General features: G+C 36.3%; 1 protein-coding gene across 1 annotated transcript; it reads left to right on the forward strand.

The window, feature by feature from the left end:
- Nucleotides 1–8,715: 8,715 nt before the first annotated feature.
- LOC107765649 (U1 snRNP-associated protein usp106-like) lies at nt 8,716–22,088 on the forward strand. The gene is made up of 13 exons (XM_075227860.1): nt 8,716–9,002; nt 12,756–12,808; nt 13,366–13,534; nt 13,659–13,722; nt 14,151–14,230; nt 14,375–14,528; nt 15,584–15,645; nt 15,819–15,881; nt 17,773–17,831; nt 18,178–18,259; nt 20,569–20,612; nt 20,717–20,935; nt 21,852–22,088. Exons 1-13 carry the CDS (start codon nt 8,856–8,858, stop codon nt 21,868–21,870), a joined length of 1,215 nt encoding a protein of 404 aa, XP_075083961.1. The 5' UTR covers nt 8,716–8,855; the 3' UTR covers nt 21,871–22,088.
- The last annotated feature ends 489 nt before the right edge of the window (nt 22,089–22,577 follow it).

The raw sequence follows: 22,577 nt of genomic DNA on the forward strand, positions 1-22,577 counted from the left end.
TCGACCATAAAGTAATATTTCTACTAATTCAAAATCAAGTTTTTCTCCTCACTTCTTGCCAAGACCTTATCCAAGTTGTTCAAACAATCATCAAAAGAATTTTCGACCACGGAAAAGTCATCCATGAAGACCTCAAGAAAATCCTCCACCATGTCGGTGAATATGGCCACCATACACCGTTGAAAAGTCATTGGTGCATTGCATAACCCAAATGGCATTCGCGAGAATGCAAAAGTACTATAGGGACAAGTGAAAGTAGTTTTCTCTTGGTCCTCCGGAGCAATAAAAATTTGATTGTAGCTGGAATATCCATCAAGGAAATAATAGAAAGCTCGACCGGCCAACCTATCAAACATTTGATCAAGGAATGGGAGTGGGAAATGATCTTTCCGAGTGACTTTGTTGAGCTTCCGATAGTCCATACACACTCTCCACCCGGCCACCGTTCTTGTGGGGATCAACTCGCTCTTGTCATTTGTGACCATAGTCATGCCCCCTTTATTTTGGGACACATTGTACCGGAGAGATCCACCAGCTATCGGAAATGGGGTAAACAACCCCGGCATCCAACCATTTTATGATATCCTTCTTCACAACCTCTTGCATTGCTTTATTTAATCTTCTTTGATGTTTAATTGAGGGTTTGGCATCCTCCTCCAAAATAATCTTGTGCATGCAAAAGAAGGGGCTTATACCCCGAATATCTGCCAATGTCCATCCTATAGCTTTCTTTCTCTTTTGTAGCACCACCAAAGTAGAGTCTACCTGCACGTTAGTCAAACAAGAGGAAAGAATAACCGGTAAAGTAGAACATAGCCTAAGGAATTCATACCTGAGATGTTGAGGCAAAGACTTTAACTCCAAAGTGGGAGGCTCATCAATTGAGGGCTTTGTTGGAGGAGTCTTCCGATTCTCAAGATCTAAGGACAATTTTCGAGGTTCATAAGTGTACGACCCCATTCCTTGAAATGCATTTACACATTCCACATAGCCTTCATTCTCATCATCATCATGATTAAGCAATACGGCCTCCAAAGTATCATCATCATTCATCATGGCACTAGCATCATCAATAATCACCTCGGTCACTAAGTCCACAAATGAACAAACTTCATTGCTATTCGGTTGCCTCATAGATTTGCATACATGGAAAACCACCTTGTCATCGCCCACCCGGAAGGTAAGCTCACCGGCTTCCACATCAACAAGAGCCTTCCCCGTAGCAAAGAAAGGTCTTCCCAAGATAATAAGCACCTCATAGTCCACTTCGTAATCAAGAATCACAAAGTCCGCCAGGAGGATGAACTTATCAACACGAACCAACACATCATCAATAATACCCAATGGTCTCTTCATATTACGATTCGCCATTTGTAACCTCATATATGTGGGTCTTGGTTGCCCAATTCCCAAAGTTTTGAACACCGAGTAGGGCATCAAGTTGATACTCGCCCCTAGATCACATAGAGCTTTGGCAAAGTCGGCGCTCCCAATAGTGCAAGGGATTATAAAAGCGCCGGGATCTTCCAATTTTGGAGACATTGAGTGCACAGTAGCACTCACTTGATGTGTCATATTGATAGTCTCACAATTCATTGATCTTTTCTTTGTCACCAAATCCTTCATGAACTTTGCATAGCCGGACATTTGTTCCAACACCTCAACCAATGGCACATTAATGGATAAGCTCTTCATCATGTCAATAAACTTCTTGAATTGGTTCTTGCTATTTTGCTTGGTGAGCCTTTGAGGGTATGGAGGAGGAGACCTTGGCATTGGTGCCTTGGCCTTTGGCACTACCGGTTCCAGTATGTCAATCACGTGTTCCCTAGACGGGTTCACTTCTTCTTGAGTCTCCTCCACATTTTCATCAATATCAATTCTCACTTCTTCATTAGCTTGAACCACATTGCTTGGAATTTCATCTTCTTGAATCACTACATCATCATCCACAATTCTTCTTTGGTTTGAGGTTGTTACCTCCCCACCTTTTCCACTCCTTGTGGTTACAGCCATGGCATGTCCCGTATTGTTCCCACTTTTCGGGTTCACCACCATGTCACTAGGTAGTGCCCCCTTAGGAAGAGTGTTTAAAGCTTGCAAGATTTTCCCTAATTGATCCTCCAAATTACAGATTGAAGTGTTGTGGGAGGTTAGTTGAGCATCGGAGTCGGCAATTTTCTCCATCATTTGTTTGAACAGATTTTCAATTTGTCCCATCTCATTATTGGAAAAGCTAGAACCATGATACGGATAAGGAGGCGGTTTGCTTGGTTGTTGATACATCGGGGGCCTTTGGAAGCCCGACCCCCGATTCCCTTGGTTATTATTCCAACCCCCTTGGTTGTTGCCTCCCCAATATCCTTGATTGTTGCCACCCTAATTGCCTCGGTTTCCTTGATTATTCCAATTGCATTGATTATTCTTATTATTCCAATTAGCTTGATTGTTGTTACCACCACTCCAATTGCCTTGGTGGTTTTGATTGTTCCAATTTCCTTGATTTCCTTGAGATCGCCATTGTTGTTGATTCGGGCCTTGAGAGTTGTTTCTTTGCCATTGGTAGTTGTTCACATATTTCACTTCTTCCTCTCGCTCATTGTATGATTCGTCTTGGTCAAACCCACTATCATCTTGCACAAATTGTTCCACGCGGTTTTGCACTTGTTGACCCTTTTGCCTTCGCTTGTTCACCATCATGTTGACACCTTCCATTGCATTTACTTGCTTAGGACCTTGAACTTGTTGAAGTTGATCTTTGGCTAATTGATTCATTGTTGTGGTCAACTCGTCAATTGCTTGCTCATGATCATGCAATTCTATGTGTAGGTGAATCACATTTGGATCACCTTGAGGAACATTAGCTCTACTTTGCCATGCCGATGAAGTATCCGCCATTTCATCTAAAATCTCACAAGCTTCGGCATATGGTGTTGTCATAAAATTCCCACCGGCAAGTTAGTTGACCACGCATTGATTGGTAGTATTGATCCCCCTGTAGAAGGTTTGTTGAATCATAGCCTCGGTCATGTCATTATTCGGGCACTCTTTCACCATAGTACGGTACCTTTCCCAAATCTCGTGCAAAGGCTCATTGGGTTCTTACTTGAATGCTAGAATCTCGTCTCGAAGAGTAACCATATGCCTGGGAGAAAAGAACTTGGCAATGAATTTTTCCGCCAATTCATCCCATGTATAGATAGAATGGTTTGGCAATATTTCTAACCAATCCAAGGCTTTCCCCCCATAAAGAGAAGGGAAATAGCCTCAACCTTAGAGCATCCTCGGAGATGTTGGTCTGTTTACTCCCCCAGCAAGTGTCCATAAAACCTTTCAAGTGTTTGTATGCATTTTGACTCAGAGCCCCGGTAAAGAATCTCCGTTGCTCTAGCAATGTGAGCATAATATTGGTGATTTAAAAGTTGCCCGCCCTAATGCGGGGTGGGACTATGGCACTTACGTATCCTTCGTTTGGCAACACCCGGTGTGGAGCCGCTCTTGATGGAGGAAAGGGAGGGACGGGAATAGTGTCATGAGGCGGTCGGCCTCGCCTATTTGCTTGATGTTCAAGAGAAACCTCATCACTTTTGTCATCGTCCACTACCTCCCCCAAAGGCAAGTTTCCAAGAGGATCATTGTTGAGAGCCATTTTTGTACCTACAATCGATTTACAAAAAGTTTAGTAACTCGGAAAGAAAAGAATACAAGTCACACACAAAACCAAATATATAGCTAAATTCGTTTTTAGCTCCCCGGCAACGGAGCCAACAATTGGTGTCGCCCAAATTCACACCACTGATTGGGATTGTGAGGCGGTCGATGCAATTATAATTACCCAACTTTGAGTCAGGGTCGATTCCTTAGAGAGCTTATATTGGATTAGGTATATAATTGGACTAGGTGTATGACGTGCCTAAAATGCACTTCCACATACTTGGTTGTTTCTTTCTACTTCTAAAATTTATGCTATTGTTTGTAAATGTAAAGCTATAGAATGATATTTTTGGTGTTTTTGTTTTTCAAGTTTATAAAAGATCTAGGGCTGTGACTTCCACCTAGGTGTTTACCTAACGGGTTATGGGCTTTAAGGCATGTTTCGTTGGTCGAGGTGTAATATAGTAATCAACACGCGATTACCCACTCGATACCTCTCGGTAGTTAGAGTGGTTTTGCCCAATTTGGCTTTCTCAAGTCCAAATAGGTAATTCACAAAACCGTTGATATATGCTCAAGTCGGGTCTTACTATCTCTAGATTTAACCCTTTAATTAGGGCTATCAATTTCTTGAGTTCACCCTAATTTCTTGTTAGCCAAGTTTTCCTAGATTTAGTCTCTCTTTCTCAAGTAGAGACTAAGTCAATTAGGCATGAATCAATGTTTGCAACCATTAATTCCTAAATTCAAGCAAGAACTAGGCTAAATATCATACACTCAACCTTAAAAAAACCCTAAATCAAACACCTATTAAGTACCCACACTAGAGTTGGGTCACAACCCTAGCTAGAGATTTAGCTACTCATAGGCAAAAATGAAGAAACTAAGGAAGAAAATAAGATTAAACTCATAATAGATGATAAAGGGATGAAAATCCAATGTTAAAATGATAAAATAATTCAAAGTTTTCCAAAGCAGTAAGGGAAAAACGGCTATCTACTTTCTGGAGTTCAAAACTTAACCTAAATTTAACAAAAAGAACTATTTATACACAACTGAAATTATCGGACGAAATTGTCCCTGCGGAGGTTCTGCGGCCGCACAAGATTACGTGCAGTCCGCACTTTGAAGCTGGGCTTGACAGGATGGACTTCTGTGGCCGCACAATTCTGGGTTGCGGCCGCACGTCTTCAAATTCTGCGGACCGCACATTTCTGAGTGCGGCTGCACTCTTGAATTTGAGCTTGATAGGAGGGACTTTTGCGGACCACACATTTTTGAGTGCAACCGCACTCTTGAATTCTGCGGCCGCACAATAATTGTGCGGTCCGCACTTCTTCATGGACTTAGAACTCCATCTCTCTGAACCTCATCTTCTGCGGCCGCACAATAATTGTGCGGTCCGCGCTTTGCAAAGGAATTATGTCAGAGGTCCTTCATAGTCCGCGGCCGTACTCAATATTGTGCGGTCCGCACTTTGCTCTTTTTGCTTGGTTTTAATCCTTGTCCAAAAATACTCCTTCTTGAGTTGAATTTCATCGTTTTGGCTCTTTTTCCAATGCTCCTGCAAGTAAGCATATTTTATCAGTTTTCGAGAATACCTTTAAGTATTTTTGAGCTAAAACTAAAGTAAGAGTGCAAATAAGTAGTCAAAATCTCTACTTATCACATACACACACAATAATATTATCCACAAAGAAGTGTTCGTTAAGATACCATCACATTAAATACGTTTAAATTATAATACATAATTATCTAACTAACATGACAAAATTGATCATTTGTGTAAGCTTTGATGATGTTCTTTTATTTTAAATTCATGTATTATTTTAAATTCATGTTCTATATATTATTATAAAAGCACGAATGTTTCACGCTAAATGTTGAATGACAAAAATATTCCTGAAATATTAGTTGACTTTTTAAACCTTAATAAATTAAATAAAGCTTCATTGAATCTTAGATAAAATAGTAAGAATCGCAAATCAAATTCCTAAAATTAAGGTCTTTAAAGTCAAGTATAATTTATTTTACATGGAATTCTAATACCAATATAATCAGTTGTCCTATCTATTGTTGAAGTAGCTAAGACACAACCCACGTGATTAAACCACTATACAAAAGGGGTAGTATCAACATTCCTCTTGTATTTTACGACAAGGTGCAAGCTTCAATGATTCGCTCCAAATTTGTACGAAACCTAGAAGTAGTTTATGTGGTATTACAATTAAATTTTTTTGTTTCCTTTGGTGCTCCTAATCATCTTTCTATTTTCTAGCATAACTCTTTTCTAATGTGTGGTTTTAGTTTTGCTTATGTCCCATCTCTTTATTTTTTGATTGCTGATTTTTTTCCTAACATGGATTGCTTTGTGTGTAATTGAGATAAATGTCTTTCCCTTAATATTTTTTCCTTTTTTCCTTCTCTTGTCCTTATTTAGGTTTCTAGGGTCTTGAAGCTAGGTTTTAGACATCAATTATGGTTGGTGGAGTAAATTTACAATGGATCGAATCTTAAAGGCGGCAATCAACAACATAATCAACCAATTTTTTTTAAGAATAACATCATTAACGGTTTAAATTTCAATAGAGTTTACTAATTTTTGGGGAACAAATATTTAATGTTTTACTCTCAGTGGTGATGTGTCCTTTTTTTTTTCTTGTAGAAGAGGAATACCTATGGTCAAGGAGAAAGAAGAATGAACAACATGTCTCATCAAGGAGACGTCAAGACCGTATGTTTGTTGCATTGATATGAGGTCAAGAATTACACCTTTGTGAAGCAAAACCGTATACGTTCAATGATTTAATAATTTTGGGATAGTTGCAAAGATGATGTAGAACATATTATTCATATAATTTTTTCTGATTTCTTATTATCTATAGATTATAAACAATAACTATGTATGTATGTTGTAGACTTTATGTAATTATGTCTACATAGGTAAGTGGATATGATTCGAATGGCAAGGTCTCAACATGTATATGTTTGTGTGTATTTTGTAGGAAAAATCATAAACATCTTTGACTTGTACGAGAAAATATCATATTTTTATTAATTGCTTTGTCAAAGTTATTGAATTATTTTCTAATCTTAGTTGGATAGTGTTAGCAGATATGTATAATTTTATAGTGGAAGAATAATATGATTTAGGTGTAATAGCGAATATCTGAGATTTGTTCATACAACTCCGTTATATATTGAGACAACAGTGAAGTCCCTTGTCACTTTAATTTCTTTTTTATTTCTTTTTTGAAGTGATATTTGTTATAGAGTGTTGTACACATCTTTAGATGGATTTGAAGAGTTTCTTGAATTGTTCAGAGCCAAAATAATTCTTAAAAGAGGAGCAATAAAATACGTCTAATTATAGTCAAAGAAAAGTCAATATCAAAAGAAATAAATGCTCAAGGTTAACAATCATATGTATAATCACATCATCAAATTCTGTCTTCATAAAAGCAGTCATTTTCACTAGTTCACATAATTAAACTACTTTCAAGGAGAGTAATGGGAAAAAAAACTATAGATGGAAGGAAAAAATCAATAGTACATTATCCTCCGTAGAATATATTCTAAAAGAATGACAAAAAGGTAAACTCATAATTATTTTGGTCGAAATATTCAAGCTCTAGACGACAATGATCTGACGGGACTCTATGGTGCCATTATTTTTCTTCGTACTTACATTTAGGTATAGAATTTCGTCTCTGGTTATTTGTATGTTTTTAGGAATGGAAGGCAATTTGATTTTCTTTTTGAAACAAACCTTTATCACTGATGCACGAACGTAGAGACTAGTACTATATTAAAAGCATGCGAAACGTCGTTCGCCCTTTCTATCCTTTAAAAATATATTTTACATTGGATAAATTATAAACTCAAAAAACTTTCCTACTATTTAGGAGTTCGAAATCAAATAAGTTTTGTCCAAATATAATTTTTGATATCTTTTCCTAATAAGAAAACAAAATATCAAGACAATAAAAAGAATACAAAAAAGTTGGAGAAAAGTTTCCTTTTCCAACCAGGGAAGTCCACGATTTGTGAATTTTTTTTATTCTTTGTCCTTTAATCATACAACACCAATTTTGCCTTTTTATTTTCCTTTCTTATGAAATATTTACTGTTTTTAAAATTTAAATGATATATATTTCTTTAGCAGCTTTGTTGTTGAATCGGTTATTTTCTATTCTTAAAATATAAGGCAAGTGTTGATATGAACTAATATCTACCATTATTGTTAGAAATATTGACAAGATTGAGTTGCTTTAGTGGTAAACACCCTTCACTTCCAACCAAGAAATTGTGAGTTTGAGTTATCCCAAGAGCAAAGTGGAAAATTCTTGGAGGGAGGGAGCCGAGGGTCTATCAGAAACAGTCTCTCTACCCCAAGGTTGTTAGAAATATTAATTATTGTTGTAATAATATATTTGTGAATTTACAGCTTTAACTAAATTACCGTAATGCATAATAGCGTTAAATAGATGGACAAAGTTTTGGCAAAAAACAAACTAATATTATTACTAAGATAGTTTATTACATAAACTGACTAAAAACAAATAAGAATTAGCTATGAAATTCATCTTATAACTAATAGAATCATGTATAAAATAATTTGTCTGTTGCTAATTTTTTTTAATATATAATTGACATGTCTGTAATATATGGTACGTAGACGATCATTTTGATACAAAATTATATTAAAAGAAGGGGACACATAAAAATTCACCAAGCCTCTAAAATTATGTTGATTGTTTCATGCTTAGCTAGGCCATCCGCTACTTTATCAACTGAATATGATAAATATTCACCATTTTCAAGAATTTTTATTTTGTTCAAATTTTATTTTCAAGAGCTTATAATTTTTAAAAAATTATACACATTGTTATTGGATACGTATCCTAAAACTAATATAAATAAATATTTAAACTACAACGTGTCATTATTAATTTGCTAGTTATTATAACAAAAAGTCTATACTGCTACCTTAATATGACAGGAAAGGGGAAATATAGTACTATTTTTCACCAAAACGAAAAGGAAAAAACTATACAAAACAGCCAATTTGCCAAACCCTATAAAACAAGCGCACTGGAGAACTGAAAAGCTTCCAAAGAGGAAGACTGAAGGAAAAAACCCTTTCCATAGACTGAGCAACTCAAGCCTGAATAGCGGCGAATTTCAAGCGTTCATCATCAATGGACGCCATAAGGAAGCAACTGGATGTGTTAATGGGAGCCAACCGAAACGGCGACGTAACGGAGGTCGATCGCAAGTACTATGACCGTGAAGTTTGCCGTCTCTTTCTCTCCGGTCTCTGCCCTCACGAACTCTTCCAACTCACTGTGCGTAACTGATAACACCGCTCTCTCTATCTCTGCGTCTACCTGTTTCCTCATTTGTTTGTTTGTATTTGAATCCCTAGGTCATTTAATTTTTAATTTTGATAATTAAATAAATTTGAAGTCATAGATTGAAATATTGTTGCTCTATAGAGATCTTACCGTGTGAAAATTAGGTGTTCTTCGACTACTGCCGGGTATGGGAGAGTGAATGTATGTACAGCTTTTCCCTTGCATTTCAGCTGTTTTGTTACCTTGAGTTCGTGTGACTTACAGGTCACGAAAGGATAACCTTAACCGCTCTGTGCGTGCATTCGTAGACTAGGCATTTTTGGTGCATTTTGGCTGGAAAAAGGAAAAAAAGAAGAAGAGGTTGGAGTTGGAACAACTAGTTTGCTACATAATTGCTAAATTGAACTCATAATAAGATGTTTTGGTTGAAAAGCTTTATTCAAAAAATATACATACGAAGCCCTATGCTAAGGTTATATTGGGTTTGTTTAGCTGGAACACCAAGAACATGTGTTAACATGGTTTCAGGCAGTGTCACACCTTAAGATCAACTTTCAGGAAAAGATCATACTAGTTGGAGAGGTGAAGTATGTTGCAATGTTATCACATATTTTGAACTCTAAGGCTGGGGCTTATCACACTACCTACCTTGGCTTGCCAGTAGGTGCTTCAAATAAGGATCAAACAACATGGAACCCGGTACTACAAAGGATTGAGAAGAAGCTTGTAGGATGACAGAAACGATATTTGTCCAAAGGAGATAAAGAAGTACTTATTAAGAGCACATTATCAACCATTTTCACTTATTTTATGTCCTTGTTTCAAGCTCCGGGAAGTGTCACGTGAAAGTTGGAAAGACTTTAGAGAAACTATCTATGGGGTTTGATGATAGGGAGGTTTCCACATGGTTTGATGGGAGATCGTTCTTACCCTTAAGTGTTGGAGTGGTCTTGGAAGATCTAAGGGGTTGTTTGATTACAAGGATAAAGGATAATAATTTTGAGATAAAATGTGGGATTAGTTTATCTGCGATTTGGTTGAACTTTTGATTCAGGTAAAAGCAGCCCCGAGGTTGTTTGTACCACACTATATTTGGGATAACTATCCCAGGATAGAATAACAAAATGACACATTTTCGCTTCTCGAAAGCGCTTCTCCCAAAGACTTTTAAGAAATCCAAGATTAAAATTAGATAAAAGTTTATTCAAACTTATTTAATGTATTTATCCAAGCCTTGGTGGATAGAGTTACCTGGTACCTGTTGTTGGTGGGAGGTGGCAGGTATCCCGTGGAATTAGTCGAGGTGCGCGCAAGCTGGCCCGGACACCACAGTTATAAAAAAAAAAAACTTATTTAGTGTAAAACCAAACAGTGTATTATATTATATTCCGTATGTTCATTTTTAGTTCAATGAACCAACCATCCCCAAATAATTATAATTATAAGTACATCAACTAGATAATCCTGTCATTCCCGCCCCTAATTATAATTCTAGCTTAACTTGTTCACAAATCAATTGACTCTAATGGTGTTCAACAAGGTAGTATTAGGTAAATGGTTATGGAGATTTAGGATTGAAGAATATTCTTTTTTGAGGAAGGTAGTAGTGGAAAAATATGGGACCTTGGAAGGGGTTGGAGGACTAAAAATGTCACTATTCTTTATGTGTGCGAACATTGGAGGAATATTTAAGGGATGGAAAGAGTCTACTGCCGATGCGTCATTCAAGGTAAGGGATGGGAGGAGGATGAATTTTTGGGGCAGAAGTGGTGTATGATAACATTTTGAGGATTATTTTCCCAAATATTTACTGAATTTCATGCCCTATCCATCTGGTCCGATGACTACAAGATGGAGTAGTAGTTATAAATTTGAGGTTTAGGAAGAATTTTCAAGTAGGAAGTGGTAGAGTTCCAAAGCCTGGTTGGTATGCTCCACAATGAAAGCACATTACAGTAGTGTATGGAGCGGTGGTGTGGGGAATAATGGAGTATTTTATGTCAAGTCTTATTATGAAAAACTTCTCATTACGGAGGAGGTTGTCTTTCCATGTAGCTCGGTTTGGTTTTCTAAAGTTTTGAGTAAAGAGTGCTTTTTTGTCATGGCTAGCAGTAGAATGGGGTGGTCTTGATGGCTTAAAATGTGAGGAAAAGGAAGGTTGCTTATCTCAGCTAGTGCTTTATGTCCAAGTGGTTTGGTGCTTATGTCCACCATCTCTTGATGTTTTAGAATCTGACGAAAAGAAAGGTTGCTTATCTCAACTAGTGCTTATGTGCAAGGGGGTCGTGAAGATGTCCTCCATCTCATCATACATCGTCCTATAGCTCTAAGGTTATGGTGGGGAACTCTTAGATGGCTTGGCATACTTTGGGTGATGCTAGACACTATGAAAGAGGTAATGTTCAGCTGAAATTATGGTAGAAAAAGGTGAATATGCAGAGAGTGGAGTATTGCGCCACTAGCACTTATGTGGGTCCTTTCGAGAGAAAGAAATATGAAAGCTCTTAAGGGTGTAGAGAAGAATTTTGTACAATTGAGGAGTAACTTCTCATCCCTTATTTCTTTTTGGTGCGCCCATGAAATTTCCTTATGTATAGAAGATCGGGTGTCGTTCGTAAAAAATCATATTTTTTTTTGTAGGTTTTCTACTTTTTTGGTATACTAGTATACGTATGTTTTTTGCTCAATCTTTGATAATTTATTACTTTATAAAAAATGCTGAGTTTGTAGAATTATGTACTATTTATTTTGTTTTTAGCACGGGGTTTTTAATTACATGGGTTTTGGGAGCTCTTTGCGGTTGAAAGACCTTAGACTTTTGATATTTCGCCGGTCAAAATAATAAATTTAAAAAGACCTTAGTTTTTAGATATTTCAAAACACATTTGGTAGGGAGCCCATCAGCTAGATGTGATGCTTTTTATTTGCATTTAAAAATATTTAGAGACTTCTCCTGTTTGCGGCTGGTCAATTTTGTTAAATTTCATCGTAAATGAAAATTCTTCTAGAGTTTTTTCTTTTTAATTTTTTGTTGATAAAGTCATACTACTTCCGTTTCATTTTATGTAATTAGTTTGACTCCGCACTTTGTTTTTCTTAGTTTGTTTATGCTTGGAGTTTAAGAATGTAAAAAAGACTTTTGAATCTTGTGGTCTTAAACCTAAGGTGTGTATAACATACCAAAAATACCTTTTAATCTTGTGGTTTTAAACATGGCATGTCATTCCTATAAAAGAGTGTCATTAAGGTTTAGGGATAAAATGGTCTACTTTCTCTACATCTCAATGCCCAGCTAAACATGACATAATCTACAGCAGCTGTCCTTACCCGTTGGGTACCATATAGGTTAAGTGTTGTCCACCATAATTGACTCGTTCAAGTATGAAGATGTGAACTAGTGAAACGACAAGTTTTAATCAGTAATGCTCTATGCTTATAAAGGAAAATGATCCAATATTGTTCATATGATACCAAGCTTTATTTAATCTAAATGCAATAATTTTTGTCAAGCGAAATTAGTCAATAATTTTTGGATAAGGTGAAACTAGTCAGTACTAAAGGGTCAGCTGCAGATGGCATCCTTACTATTTAAAAAAAAAAGAATATACGATAGTAAATCCTTGGTGGGCTGGAGGGTGGAGTTGTTCAGTTTTGTTCTAGGTCTACGCCCTTCCTCTGCATTTCCTTGTTGGTTATAAATTTTGTGCACTGATTTTTTATTTTAATTTCTTTCTTGTTGTGCAGAAAATGGATATGGGGCCATGCCCTAAGGTGCACTCTTTGCAACTGAGAAAAGAGTATCCTTCTTTGACGTGTATACTATGATTTTGCAAGTGTTCCATATTCATGTTTTCATGGCCATGCATGGGCTATTAAGTAAAACTAGATTATTTTTTTTGTCTCGATACATACTAGATAGGCTGGCTGTTGTCGCAGGTTGTTTAACTATACAATTTTGTTTTTTCATACATTCTGTCATTCTCCTTTTTCTTTGATTTATTTACAGTTCAATGAATCACTGTTCTATTTTATTTAGGTCAAATGATTGTAGAAACTATTACAATATTGCTGGCCGACTGCCTGCCTAGTTGCTGAACTGAGTCATTAACTAGACGTCTGTGAAATATATTATGGTCGTTGTTAACACGGATTTTCTGTACATCAGTGCAGTCCTTTCCCCTCACCCCCCCCCCCCCAAAAAAAAAAAAAAAATTAAAAAAACCATCTGCCCAAACATAAAAAAAAAGAAGAGAAATGTCAAGATATGTCCTTATTGGGAGAAAAAAGGTTGCACAAGAGATGCTGCATTCTTTGATCAATATTGCTTCTTGATCATTACCTTAACCTTTTCTAGATATGTCGAAGCAAAAGAAAAGGGTCAGGATAACTATGACAGGGACTTGGAGGATGCAATTGATAGGCTGATTGTTGAGTGTGACAGGAAAATAACTAGAGCCCTTAAACGGCTTGACGAGGAGGATGCCAAAGCTGCTATTGCCATATCAGTATCTGAAGTTACTCTGGTAATAGTCAACTGTTGGGCTCCAAGCTCATTGTTTTCTTTTATTGGTCACTGGCACTTCCTCTTTGCCCTTCCTCTGTTTACTAGTCCTTGTTACAAGTGTTGTCAACTCGCCTAAATTGCAGACACCGGAGATTGATGAGTTGTCAAAGCAAATCAAGGAGAAGTTGAAAGAAGCTGATGTATATGGTAAGTTCTTTTAGGCTCTCTCTCTAAGAAAATGGTAAGTTCTTTTAGGCTTAGCTGACTGCCTGCATCGGGAAAGCATGCTTATGTGGTCTTGATTGGCTATTTGCCAATATAAGGTTGCTTATATTTTACTTTTTTCATTATATATGAAAATGACAAGTTGGCTTGCTAATCTATATACTGCTTGAGCATGAAACAGTTTAAAGGAGTAAAATAGGCTTGATGATTGGTGGTGATATGATAACATTCGTTGTCACTTTGTCTGAATTTACATAGTTCAGTTTCTTACTCGGATCTAGCCTAGTAAATTTGAGCGAATTGAATTGTTGAGGAATAAAATGTAAAGTGCTATTATTTTATGCCATTTTCTATCTGGTGAAGATCTTTTTGAGTTGGCAAAGTTCTTGAACAATCTAACTTCTTTGCAGATCTTGAAGGCAAGACAGATATGAAAATTCGAACTCTGGAAGAGGTTGAAGAACTCAGAACTAAGAGAGCAGACAAACAGGTACAGAGGGAACTTGGAGACATTGAATTAATTTGCTAATTAGTCAACATAGGCAAAAACTAATGACATTGCGATACTTAATATTCATATGGCTGTAGTGTATATGGTTAGAACTCATAGGTGTTTTCTTTTATCCAATGGCAGTCAATGCTCCTTTTGGATGCATTTAACAAAGATCGAGCATCTTTACCACAGCCACTTCAGAACGGTCCACAGTTAGCACCTTTGCCCGCAGCTGCTCCAGATCCTCGCATACAAGAAATGATAAATGAGAAGCTGAAGAAAGCAGAAGATCTTGGTAAAACTAAATAGCTCTAAACTGGGTTGCTTTACAACCTCGAAATATTTCCACTCAAAGAGTTAGAATTCACTCTTTGATATGCTATTGACTCTCTCTGGATATTGTATCTAAATAGCTCTAAACTGTGTTGCTTTACAACCTCCAATTTTTCCACTCAAAGAGTTAGAATTCACTCTTTGATATGCTGTTGATTCTCGCTGGATATGGTACAGTCTCATTATTTTGGTTTATGTCCATGCACGAGTGTATGAGCAGGTCAAATGGAAAGTAACACCAGGAAAAAATAGTGACCAAGTTTGGGTTTTATCTTACCCAACACCCATTACTTATTAAAAAAAAGTGTCTGTATTTGAAAAGGCAACCTTGAGATTATTATTAATAAATACTTATGGAAATGGCAGGCTGATTATGTGACTAAAGTGAAAAATAATGTGCTTTTAACTAGATATTTGAACTCGAAAATAGTTATCATCCCTTGACATCAGAGGAGCGATATTCTGCTGTGAATCTTGTAAATATACCTATGCTAATTCCAGTTCATTTGGTTCTGCATTGGGGAATCATTTTCAAATCTCAGTGACTCAGTGTATGATGCTCATACCCATGGTCTCAATTTGCGATAAAAACACATTTAATGGGAGGTAACGGGTACGCGGTGAAATAGTCGAGAATTATGTTAATAGAAATTGCCTTAAAAGTGATTTAAGCACGATGGGAGCATGTGTTTTATAACCCTCAAAGTGAGTAGTACACTAGAATTACGTTATGATAGCTGCTCTATCTTTGCAAAAAAAAAAAAAAAAAAAATGTCTTGTTGTATAGGTGAGTTATATTTTGGAAGCTCAATGCTGAATATTATACCTTTTACAGTATTTTGGTACCTTGGTGCACCTTTTCTTCTTCTTTCAAAGTTACCTTAATTTATAAAAAGGATGTTATGTAGCATGACACGATTTTGCTGAATCTTTTCTTGCTTTATATGTAGCATGACACGATTTTGCTGAATCTTTTCTTGCTTTATCTTACATTTTTCCTCTTACTGGGTTATCTAGGTGAGCAAGGAATGGTTGATGAAGCTCAGAAAGCATTGGAAGAGGCGGAAGCTCTTAAGAAGGTTGTCGAACAGTTCTTTCTGTACTCAATTGTGCTCAAATATAACTTTTTAGAATTTAATTTGCCCTTCTTATCTTTCTTTGTTAATTTTATTTTGGGGCTTAAAAAACTTACCCTTGTAGTTCGACTACATTTAACACTTCTCTCCTTGATATGCCTGTCTTCCTCATTCAGCTGCCTGTGAGGCAAGACCCTGGTCAGGATTCCTCAAAGTACACTGCAGTTGATGTGCGGATTGTAAGTCTACTTTCTACAACTTTGATGAGCATTATTTGTTGTATTTGTTTCTCCTCAATTATGAGTTTGTGTAAGTACTTTCACTGAATTTAATCTGAACGAAAAGCAATTTTATTTTGAAAATCTAGCCAGACGATTCCTTGAAAGAGGGGCCAAAATATTATTCTCTCCGTTATATTTTATGTGTCTTAGTTTTGACTAGGCACAAAGTTTTGAAGACTTTGAATCTTGCGGTCTTAAACTAAAGGTGTGTATACAACATCAACAACAACAATAAAAAACCCACTGTATTCCCACAAGTGAAAACTAAAGGTGTGTATAACATACCAAAATTATCAATTGGATCTTGTGGTTTTAAACATGTCATGTCATTCTTATCAGGATGTGTCATTAAGGATAAAATGAGAATGATGGAATTAAAAAAATAAAAATATAAAAAGAAGTATTTTCTTTGGGAACATACTAAAAAGGAAAGTACGACACATAAATTGAAAAAAAGAGTTATTTTCTGAAAGCATGGTGAGGCAGTGGGTGGGTTTGCTTGCTCTATATGGTGCCTAATGCTTGACATCCTCCTCTTTATAGCGACCAACACCCTTCTCTAAATTTTTATTTCCTGTCATTCTTTTGCCAATTTCAAGCTACATTGATGATGTGCTGGACATATGCTACAATTTTCTTCTTTTCGTTGCTAGTGCAAAAAGTATCTGTTACCAGTGACTTCTGGAGGAAAGAATCTTAACACTTTTTTGGTGATTATGTAATATAGTGAGATTTTGATGGCAACTTTTTATATTTCCAAATTAGAAAATTCAAGTTGGTTTTCTCACTCTTAGTTTGAGGGGTGTATTGAATATTAAGAGAACATGTGTCTAGTTTCACACATGTATAGCTAAGAAATAATTAGTAAATATTTGTTATAAGAAAATATTACAAAATATTTAGCATCCAAAGGTGTGACCTGGTGGTCAAGAAGCTGGAATGGACCATGGGCCAGGTTCAAGGCAAAAAAAGCATGTGTTTTGTTCTCGTCTGTTTAAGCTTTGGTGGATAGAGTTAGTTTATACATGTGTTGTTGGGTGGTAATAGGTTCTCATGATTTAGTAGAGATGCCCAAACACCACAATTACAACCAAAAAAAGATCTTACAGATTATTAAGAGTGCCTATCAGTGTGATTGACCAAATAAGGATAGGAAGTTCCACTCAGTATGTTTTTTTGGTCAAACACAATTGTTACCATTATGAAAAAAGCTTGGTCAAACACGAATTTAGTGCTCAAAAGTGCTTTTCAAATTGATTAGCCTCATATACTGCTTGCAGTATTTTTACGCAAAGCACTTTTAGAAAAAACGCTTTTCAAAATAAGCAAATTTTAGAAGCTTCTTTTTAGATTTCTAATCAATCAAGTCAATAAGAACTAAGAAGTTCTCCTCCTTTTCATACTTTCCGAAGCTAATGGAAGTGTCTCTAACATTTTCTTGAAATGAACTGACGGTTAAGAATTTCTTGAGTACCTAAGTCAAAGAAAGAACTGAAATGTTTTTTTAATTGGGTATTGTGTTACTAGAATCACTGCCTCAAGTGGGCACATATATGCATATACATAGAGGTTCTCTTCTCCTTTTCATAGTTTCCGATGCTAATGGAAGGCTTAACATTTTCTTGAAATGAACTGACTATTAAGAATTCCTTGAGTACCTAAGTCAAAGAAAGAACTGAAATGTTTTTTAAATTGGGTACTGTATTACTAGAATAACTGCCTCAAGTGGGCACATATAACAATGACTGTTCTTTGTTTCTATTCTTGCATATATTCCTGCTGAGAAATCTCAGGATGTGGTCTTGACATGAATTTGCTATCTCTGACATGCTGTTTATAACTTTTGCAGACTGATCAAAAGCTCCGTGTGTGCGACATCTGTGGAGCTTTTTTAAGTGTTTATGACAGGTGAATGTTCCTTTTTCCTTTTCAGCTTTTGGAAGATATGCTAAGTAGCTTTTAGGGAAATAAAGAGCTACTTTGAAGTTTTGAGTGCTTCAGTTTTTGACATGGCGATTGTACCTCCTTGTCACCAGCAGGCTTTTTTGGGCCCAGTTTTTCGAGGATAAACTTTTGCCGCTAAATAATGTGCGTCTTTTCTGTGTTAAATTTTATTAGTCATGTTATGCTTAGCTAGAAAGTTATGGGGCAACCTCATTTTTTGTTATCTCTACAATTTTTGTTTCTTAAAACTAATTGGATAGCGTACTAATAATATCCAGCTATCCTTGCTTTTCTCATCTTTTCTTTTCAGTGACCGTCGCTTAGCTGATCATTTTGGAGGAAAGCTTCATTTGGGTTATATGCAAATCCGTGAGAAATTAGCTGAACTTCAGGTAAAGATAAGAATATCTATTTTTCAAGATTTCTTTGTTGCAGCGCAGGCCCATTTATTGGAAGTATAACAGTTGTGCTTGTTTCCTCATTTATCTGGTTGCATAAAATGATCTCTGATTGAGTGGCTTCTGCGGAACAGTCATCAACTTAGAAATTTAAACAAGTATTTGATTTTAGTGGCTCAATTGGTAATTTAAATATTTTGATTGAGGTCCTGCTGTTTCAGTTTCTTCTGTAGAAATTTTCAATATGTATGTTCTTTTGGAGTTTTGCTATCCTCAGATATTTTCTTTTGTAGAGATTTTCTATTGTCTTTTACTGATCTTGTAGGTCCATAGGGAAAATAAGTTCTCATATCACCTCATAATGACGTGAAATGTGTGCTTAGAACTATAAATATTTTTTTATGGAACTTGTATTAGGGTATAATTTAAGACATGATAGAATAGTTGAATAAGTGACTTCAACTTGATTTTCTTTGAGAGCAGGAAAGAGTTAGTAGTTATGTAAAGGAGATACTCATACAACTACTACACCTCAATCCCAAATTAGTTGGGATCAGCAATATGAATCCTCACTAATCATGTTTTCTCCATTTTAATTCATCTTGGGTTAGCATTATACAAAATAAGTTCTTTTTTTCCCCAACTGGCATGAAAATCCCTAATAGACCTAAAAGACTCCTAGAAAGCATAAGACCTAAAGTAAGCATATTAACTTGACTACAACACATCAACTAGTTGGCATCACTTATATAGATCTTTTTATCCATTGTGTCATATCTTTTGCTAAGTCAGCATGGCTACCAAGAGATTGTAGATCTTTCGAGAAAAATTCATTTCCATATGATTTAGATCTACCTCGTCCTTTTCAAAAAAAAAAAAAGATCTACCTCGTCCTTTTTAAATATTTACACTCATCATAGTTTCACATTTGTGGACCGGTACATCTGGAGGTCGACACAGGACCTGACCAAACCATCTCAAAAGACTCATTTTAGTCTTTTTATCCTCAATGTGCATTGTGTGCTACTTGCTCCTTCTGGCAGATGCAGTTATTTTTAATCTTGTTTGATCTACTATGACCACACATCCATGTTAACGTCCGCGTCTTTGCTGCACTTAGGTTATGTTGAACTTTAGCCCAACATTCTCTCTTGCATAACATTGTGGGTCTTGCAAGTGTTCCATAGAACTTACCTTTCATTTTGGTAGGCATCCTTTTATCATAACATGATATCTGAATTTGGTAACACTTCTCCATTCAACCAACTGATTTTAGTACAATGTAACGTCTTCATCTACCATTACATTCTCATGGAAAAACAAGACATCTGAATTGTTTTCATTTAGGTTCAACAATCCCGTCTAATTTCACCTCAACTTCACTCTTCTTAAGCTGACTAGAGTTGCAGTGCATATACTCACTCTTACTTCTTATCCTAAAATCCTTACTCTTAAGTGCTTCTCCATGATTCAAGTTTTTTTTACACCCTTGCTGGTTTCGTCAGTTAATATCGTCAGCAAATAGCATACACCAAGGGACGACATCTTAAATTGTGTTGGTTAACTCATCCATAACTAGGGTAAACAAGTATTGACTCAATACCGATAGAGGTGTCAGGCCATAGTTACGAGAAACTCCTTTGTATTTCCTACTATTGTTCTTATGCTATAGCGACTGCTTAATACTTATCCTTTATGACGTTTATGTATTTAAAATATGATTTTATTTGTTGAAGTGTGACCATCTCATCTAAATGCTTAAGCTGTTAGAGAGAACACATTTTTATTTACTTAATTATGTCTTTAACACGCTCCCTCATGTGTGGGCCTTAAATTTTTTCATGGGCCAAGCACGTGAAAATTCGTTTTGATCATGGGTGGCAGTGAGACTCGAATTCAGGACTTCAACGTGCTTCGATACCATGTTAAAGTGTGTGGCCCTTTCATCTAAAAACTTAAGCTGTTAGAGAGATCACACTTTTATTCATTTGGATGTGTCTTCAACACTTTTCTTCCAGCTTTTAATTGCTGAAGCATAAGTACGGATGTGCATGTTCCCAACTGATTTATATAAGTATTTCTTATTATTGAACTGACTCTCCCTTAGGCGGGGCATCAAAATACATATATCTTTACTGATTGACCAATTACCTCGTCAATAAAAGAAGGGAAAAACATTGTTTATCATTCTTTACATTGCTAGTTTATTCCATGAATATGTGTTCATTCTAATTTTGTGGACGTAACTGTGGGAGTTTGTTATATGCTTCAATTGTGCTATCTCAATGATGTCAAATTGCCAGGAAGAAAGAAACAAGAAGCGGAAGGCCATAGAAGAAGATAGGAGGTAGTGTTGGATCTCCTATTATGAAATGCTTATTCAGCATTTTTTACTTTATCTGTTGTTGCTTTTACTATCTTGTGGTCAAGTGTTGAATTTAATATATGCAGATCTAAAGAAAGAAAAAGCAGGGATTGTGATAGAGAATCAAGCAGGGACAGAGTTGATAGCCGCGAAGCAGGGAGAGATCACGATCGCAGGAGTAAAGATCGCAACTATGATCGTGAGCGTGACAGAAATAGAGACCGCTCTCGCAACTATGATTCAAGAAGTCATAGGCGATCACGTTCACGGTCAAGAGAACGGTCAAGGGATTATGATCGCCACAGGTTCTAATTTTTTCCACTAAGCTGATTGCGTTATATATAGTTTTATTTTGTGTGGACTTAAAGGTGTGAGGTTGTCATGTACCGTATAATGAGTAGCTTCCAATTCTTTGCGGAGGGCTTCTGATTTTAGTGAAGGAGATTTGCTAGGGATGTTGGGTTATTTGCCCCATACAATTTTAGTGAAGGAGATTTGCTAGGGATGTTGGGTTATTTGCCCCATACCTCCCACTAATGTGGTAAAAATTTTTGGGGAAGGCACTGTCATAGATTTATCCCCCATTATATATCATGTTCCTTTACATTAGTGTTTTTAATCAGTTGCTAAAGGCTCGCACTAGACATGCTTAAGCCGTAACAGCTCAGGCTTAGTGCTGGTGCACATGGGATTCGTCTTATAAAGGGCAGCACTGAACAACAAATATAATTGATGTAGTGATATTTTGATTGTTAAACAAACATTCTGTATGAATATGTTAGTAATTAGGAGTAGGAAATAAAAAATTTACTGCAAGTAGATTAGTTTTTAATTAGAGGTTTAGAATTAGAAAATCTTTTACTAATTTGTCTTAGATATCAAAAAGTTAAAACTATATTTGTTCATTTGAATAAGAAGTTTAAAATGTTTTTTTTAATTCAAATACTTTATCAAAATGGTATTTCTTCATATTTCATTTAGTTGCATTTTTTTCGTTTACTCCATGCGAATTAGAATTTAAAGCTACTACATATTTCCACCTAAGTGCAAAACTTATAATGATTTTAGCAGATATAGATACTTGATGCAGTCACTAGTACCTTCTCTTTAGTTTATAACAGAAATGCATTTGAGAAGGGTTTTTGATTAGCTTGATGTGAGTGCACCCCCTGCTGGTAATAGGGGTTCGATATATGCTAACTGTTTCTTTTCTGTCTCCAGGCGATATGATCGTTACTAGGTGAAAGCTGCTGTGGCATGGAGAGCTGGAAAAGTTGTGTCGCGACTTGTTGGATGTTTGGTACTTTGTAGTATCCAGGAGACGATGCCATATGTATTGCTGTCTTTATTTGGTCAGTTTTTGATTCTGCAGTGTTAGGTGAAATTTGAGATTGACCTTCAAAATTACATGTGCGTTTTATGCACCAGCTAAATTTTATGACAATGCAAGGTTTTGTATTTTTGAATGCCGCACTTTCAGATTGCACCTTCATGACGGAAGTAAATAGCTCAATGGAAATTTAAATACAAGCATCGACCAAAAACAAACTCTCGGGAGTCCGCCGGTGTGTTTCTGGCTAAAACGTATTGATGGGTAAATTATACTTGATTGGCGAGTTACCTTGTGAGTTCCTGGAAATGCTTGTACTTGTTTACTATATGAACTTAGCACGCGACAAATTGAGATGAGAGTTTATATTGACTATGGTTGAGGTGTGCAGCCACGATATGCATCCTGGTTTGGTGCAAACACTAGTTGTGGACGAGTGTTTTTAAAGCTAAAATATACTAACACAAGTAATTGAATTCCGCGCTTATCTGAGGCTTCTACCCGTCTTTAAAGGGGCTTTTTTCCCTGAACGGGTCGTATTGGGTTAGCGGTTCCTTTCATTGGAGGACTGAACTTGGTTAATGTTTGTGTTATAAGTTCAACGTTGGTGTTTCAGT

Source organism: Nicotiana tabacum, chromosome 13, assembly GCF_000715075.1.
Source record: "Nicotiana tabacum cultivar K326 chromosome 13, ASM71507v2, whole genome shotgun sequence".
NCBI classification, from domain to species: Eukaryota; Viridiplantae; Streptophyta; class Magnoliopsida; order Solanales; family Solanaceae; genus Nicotiana; species Nicotiana tabacum.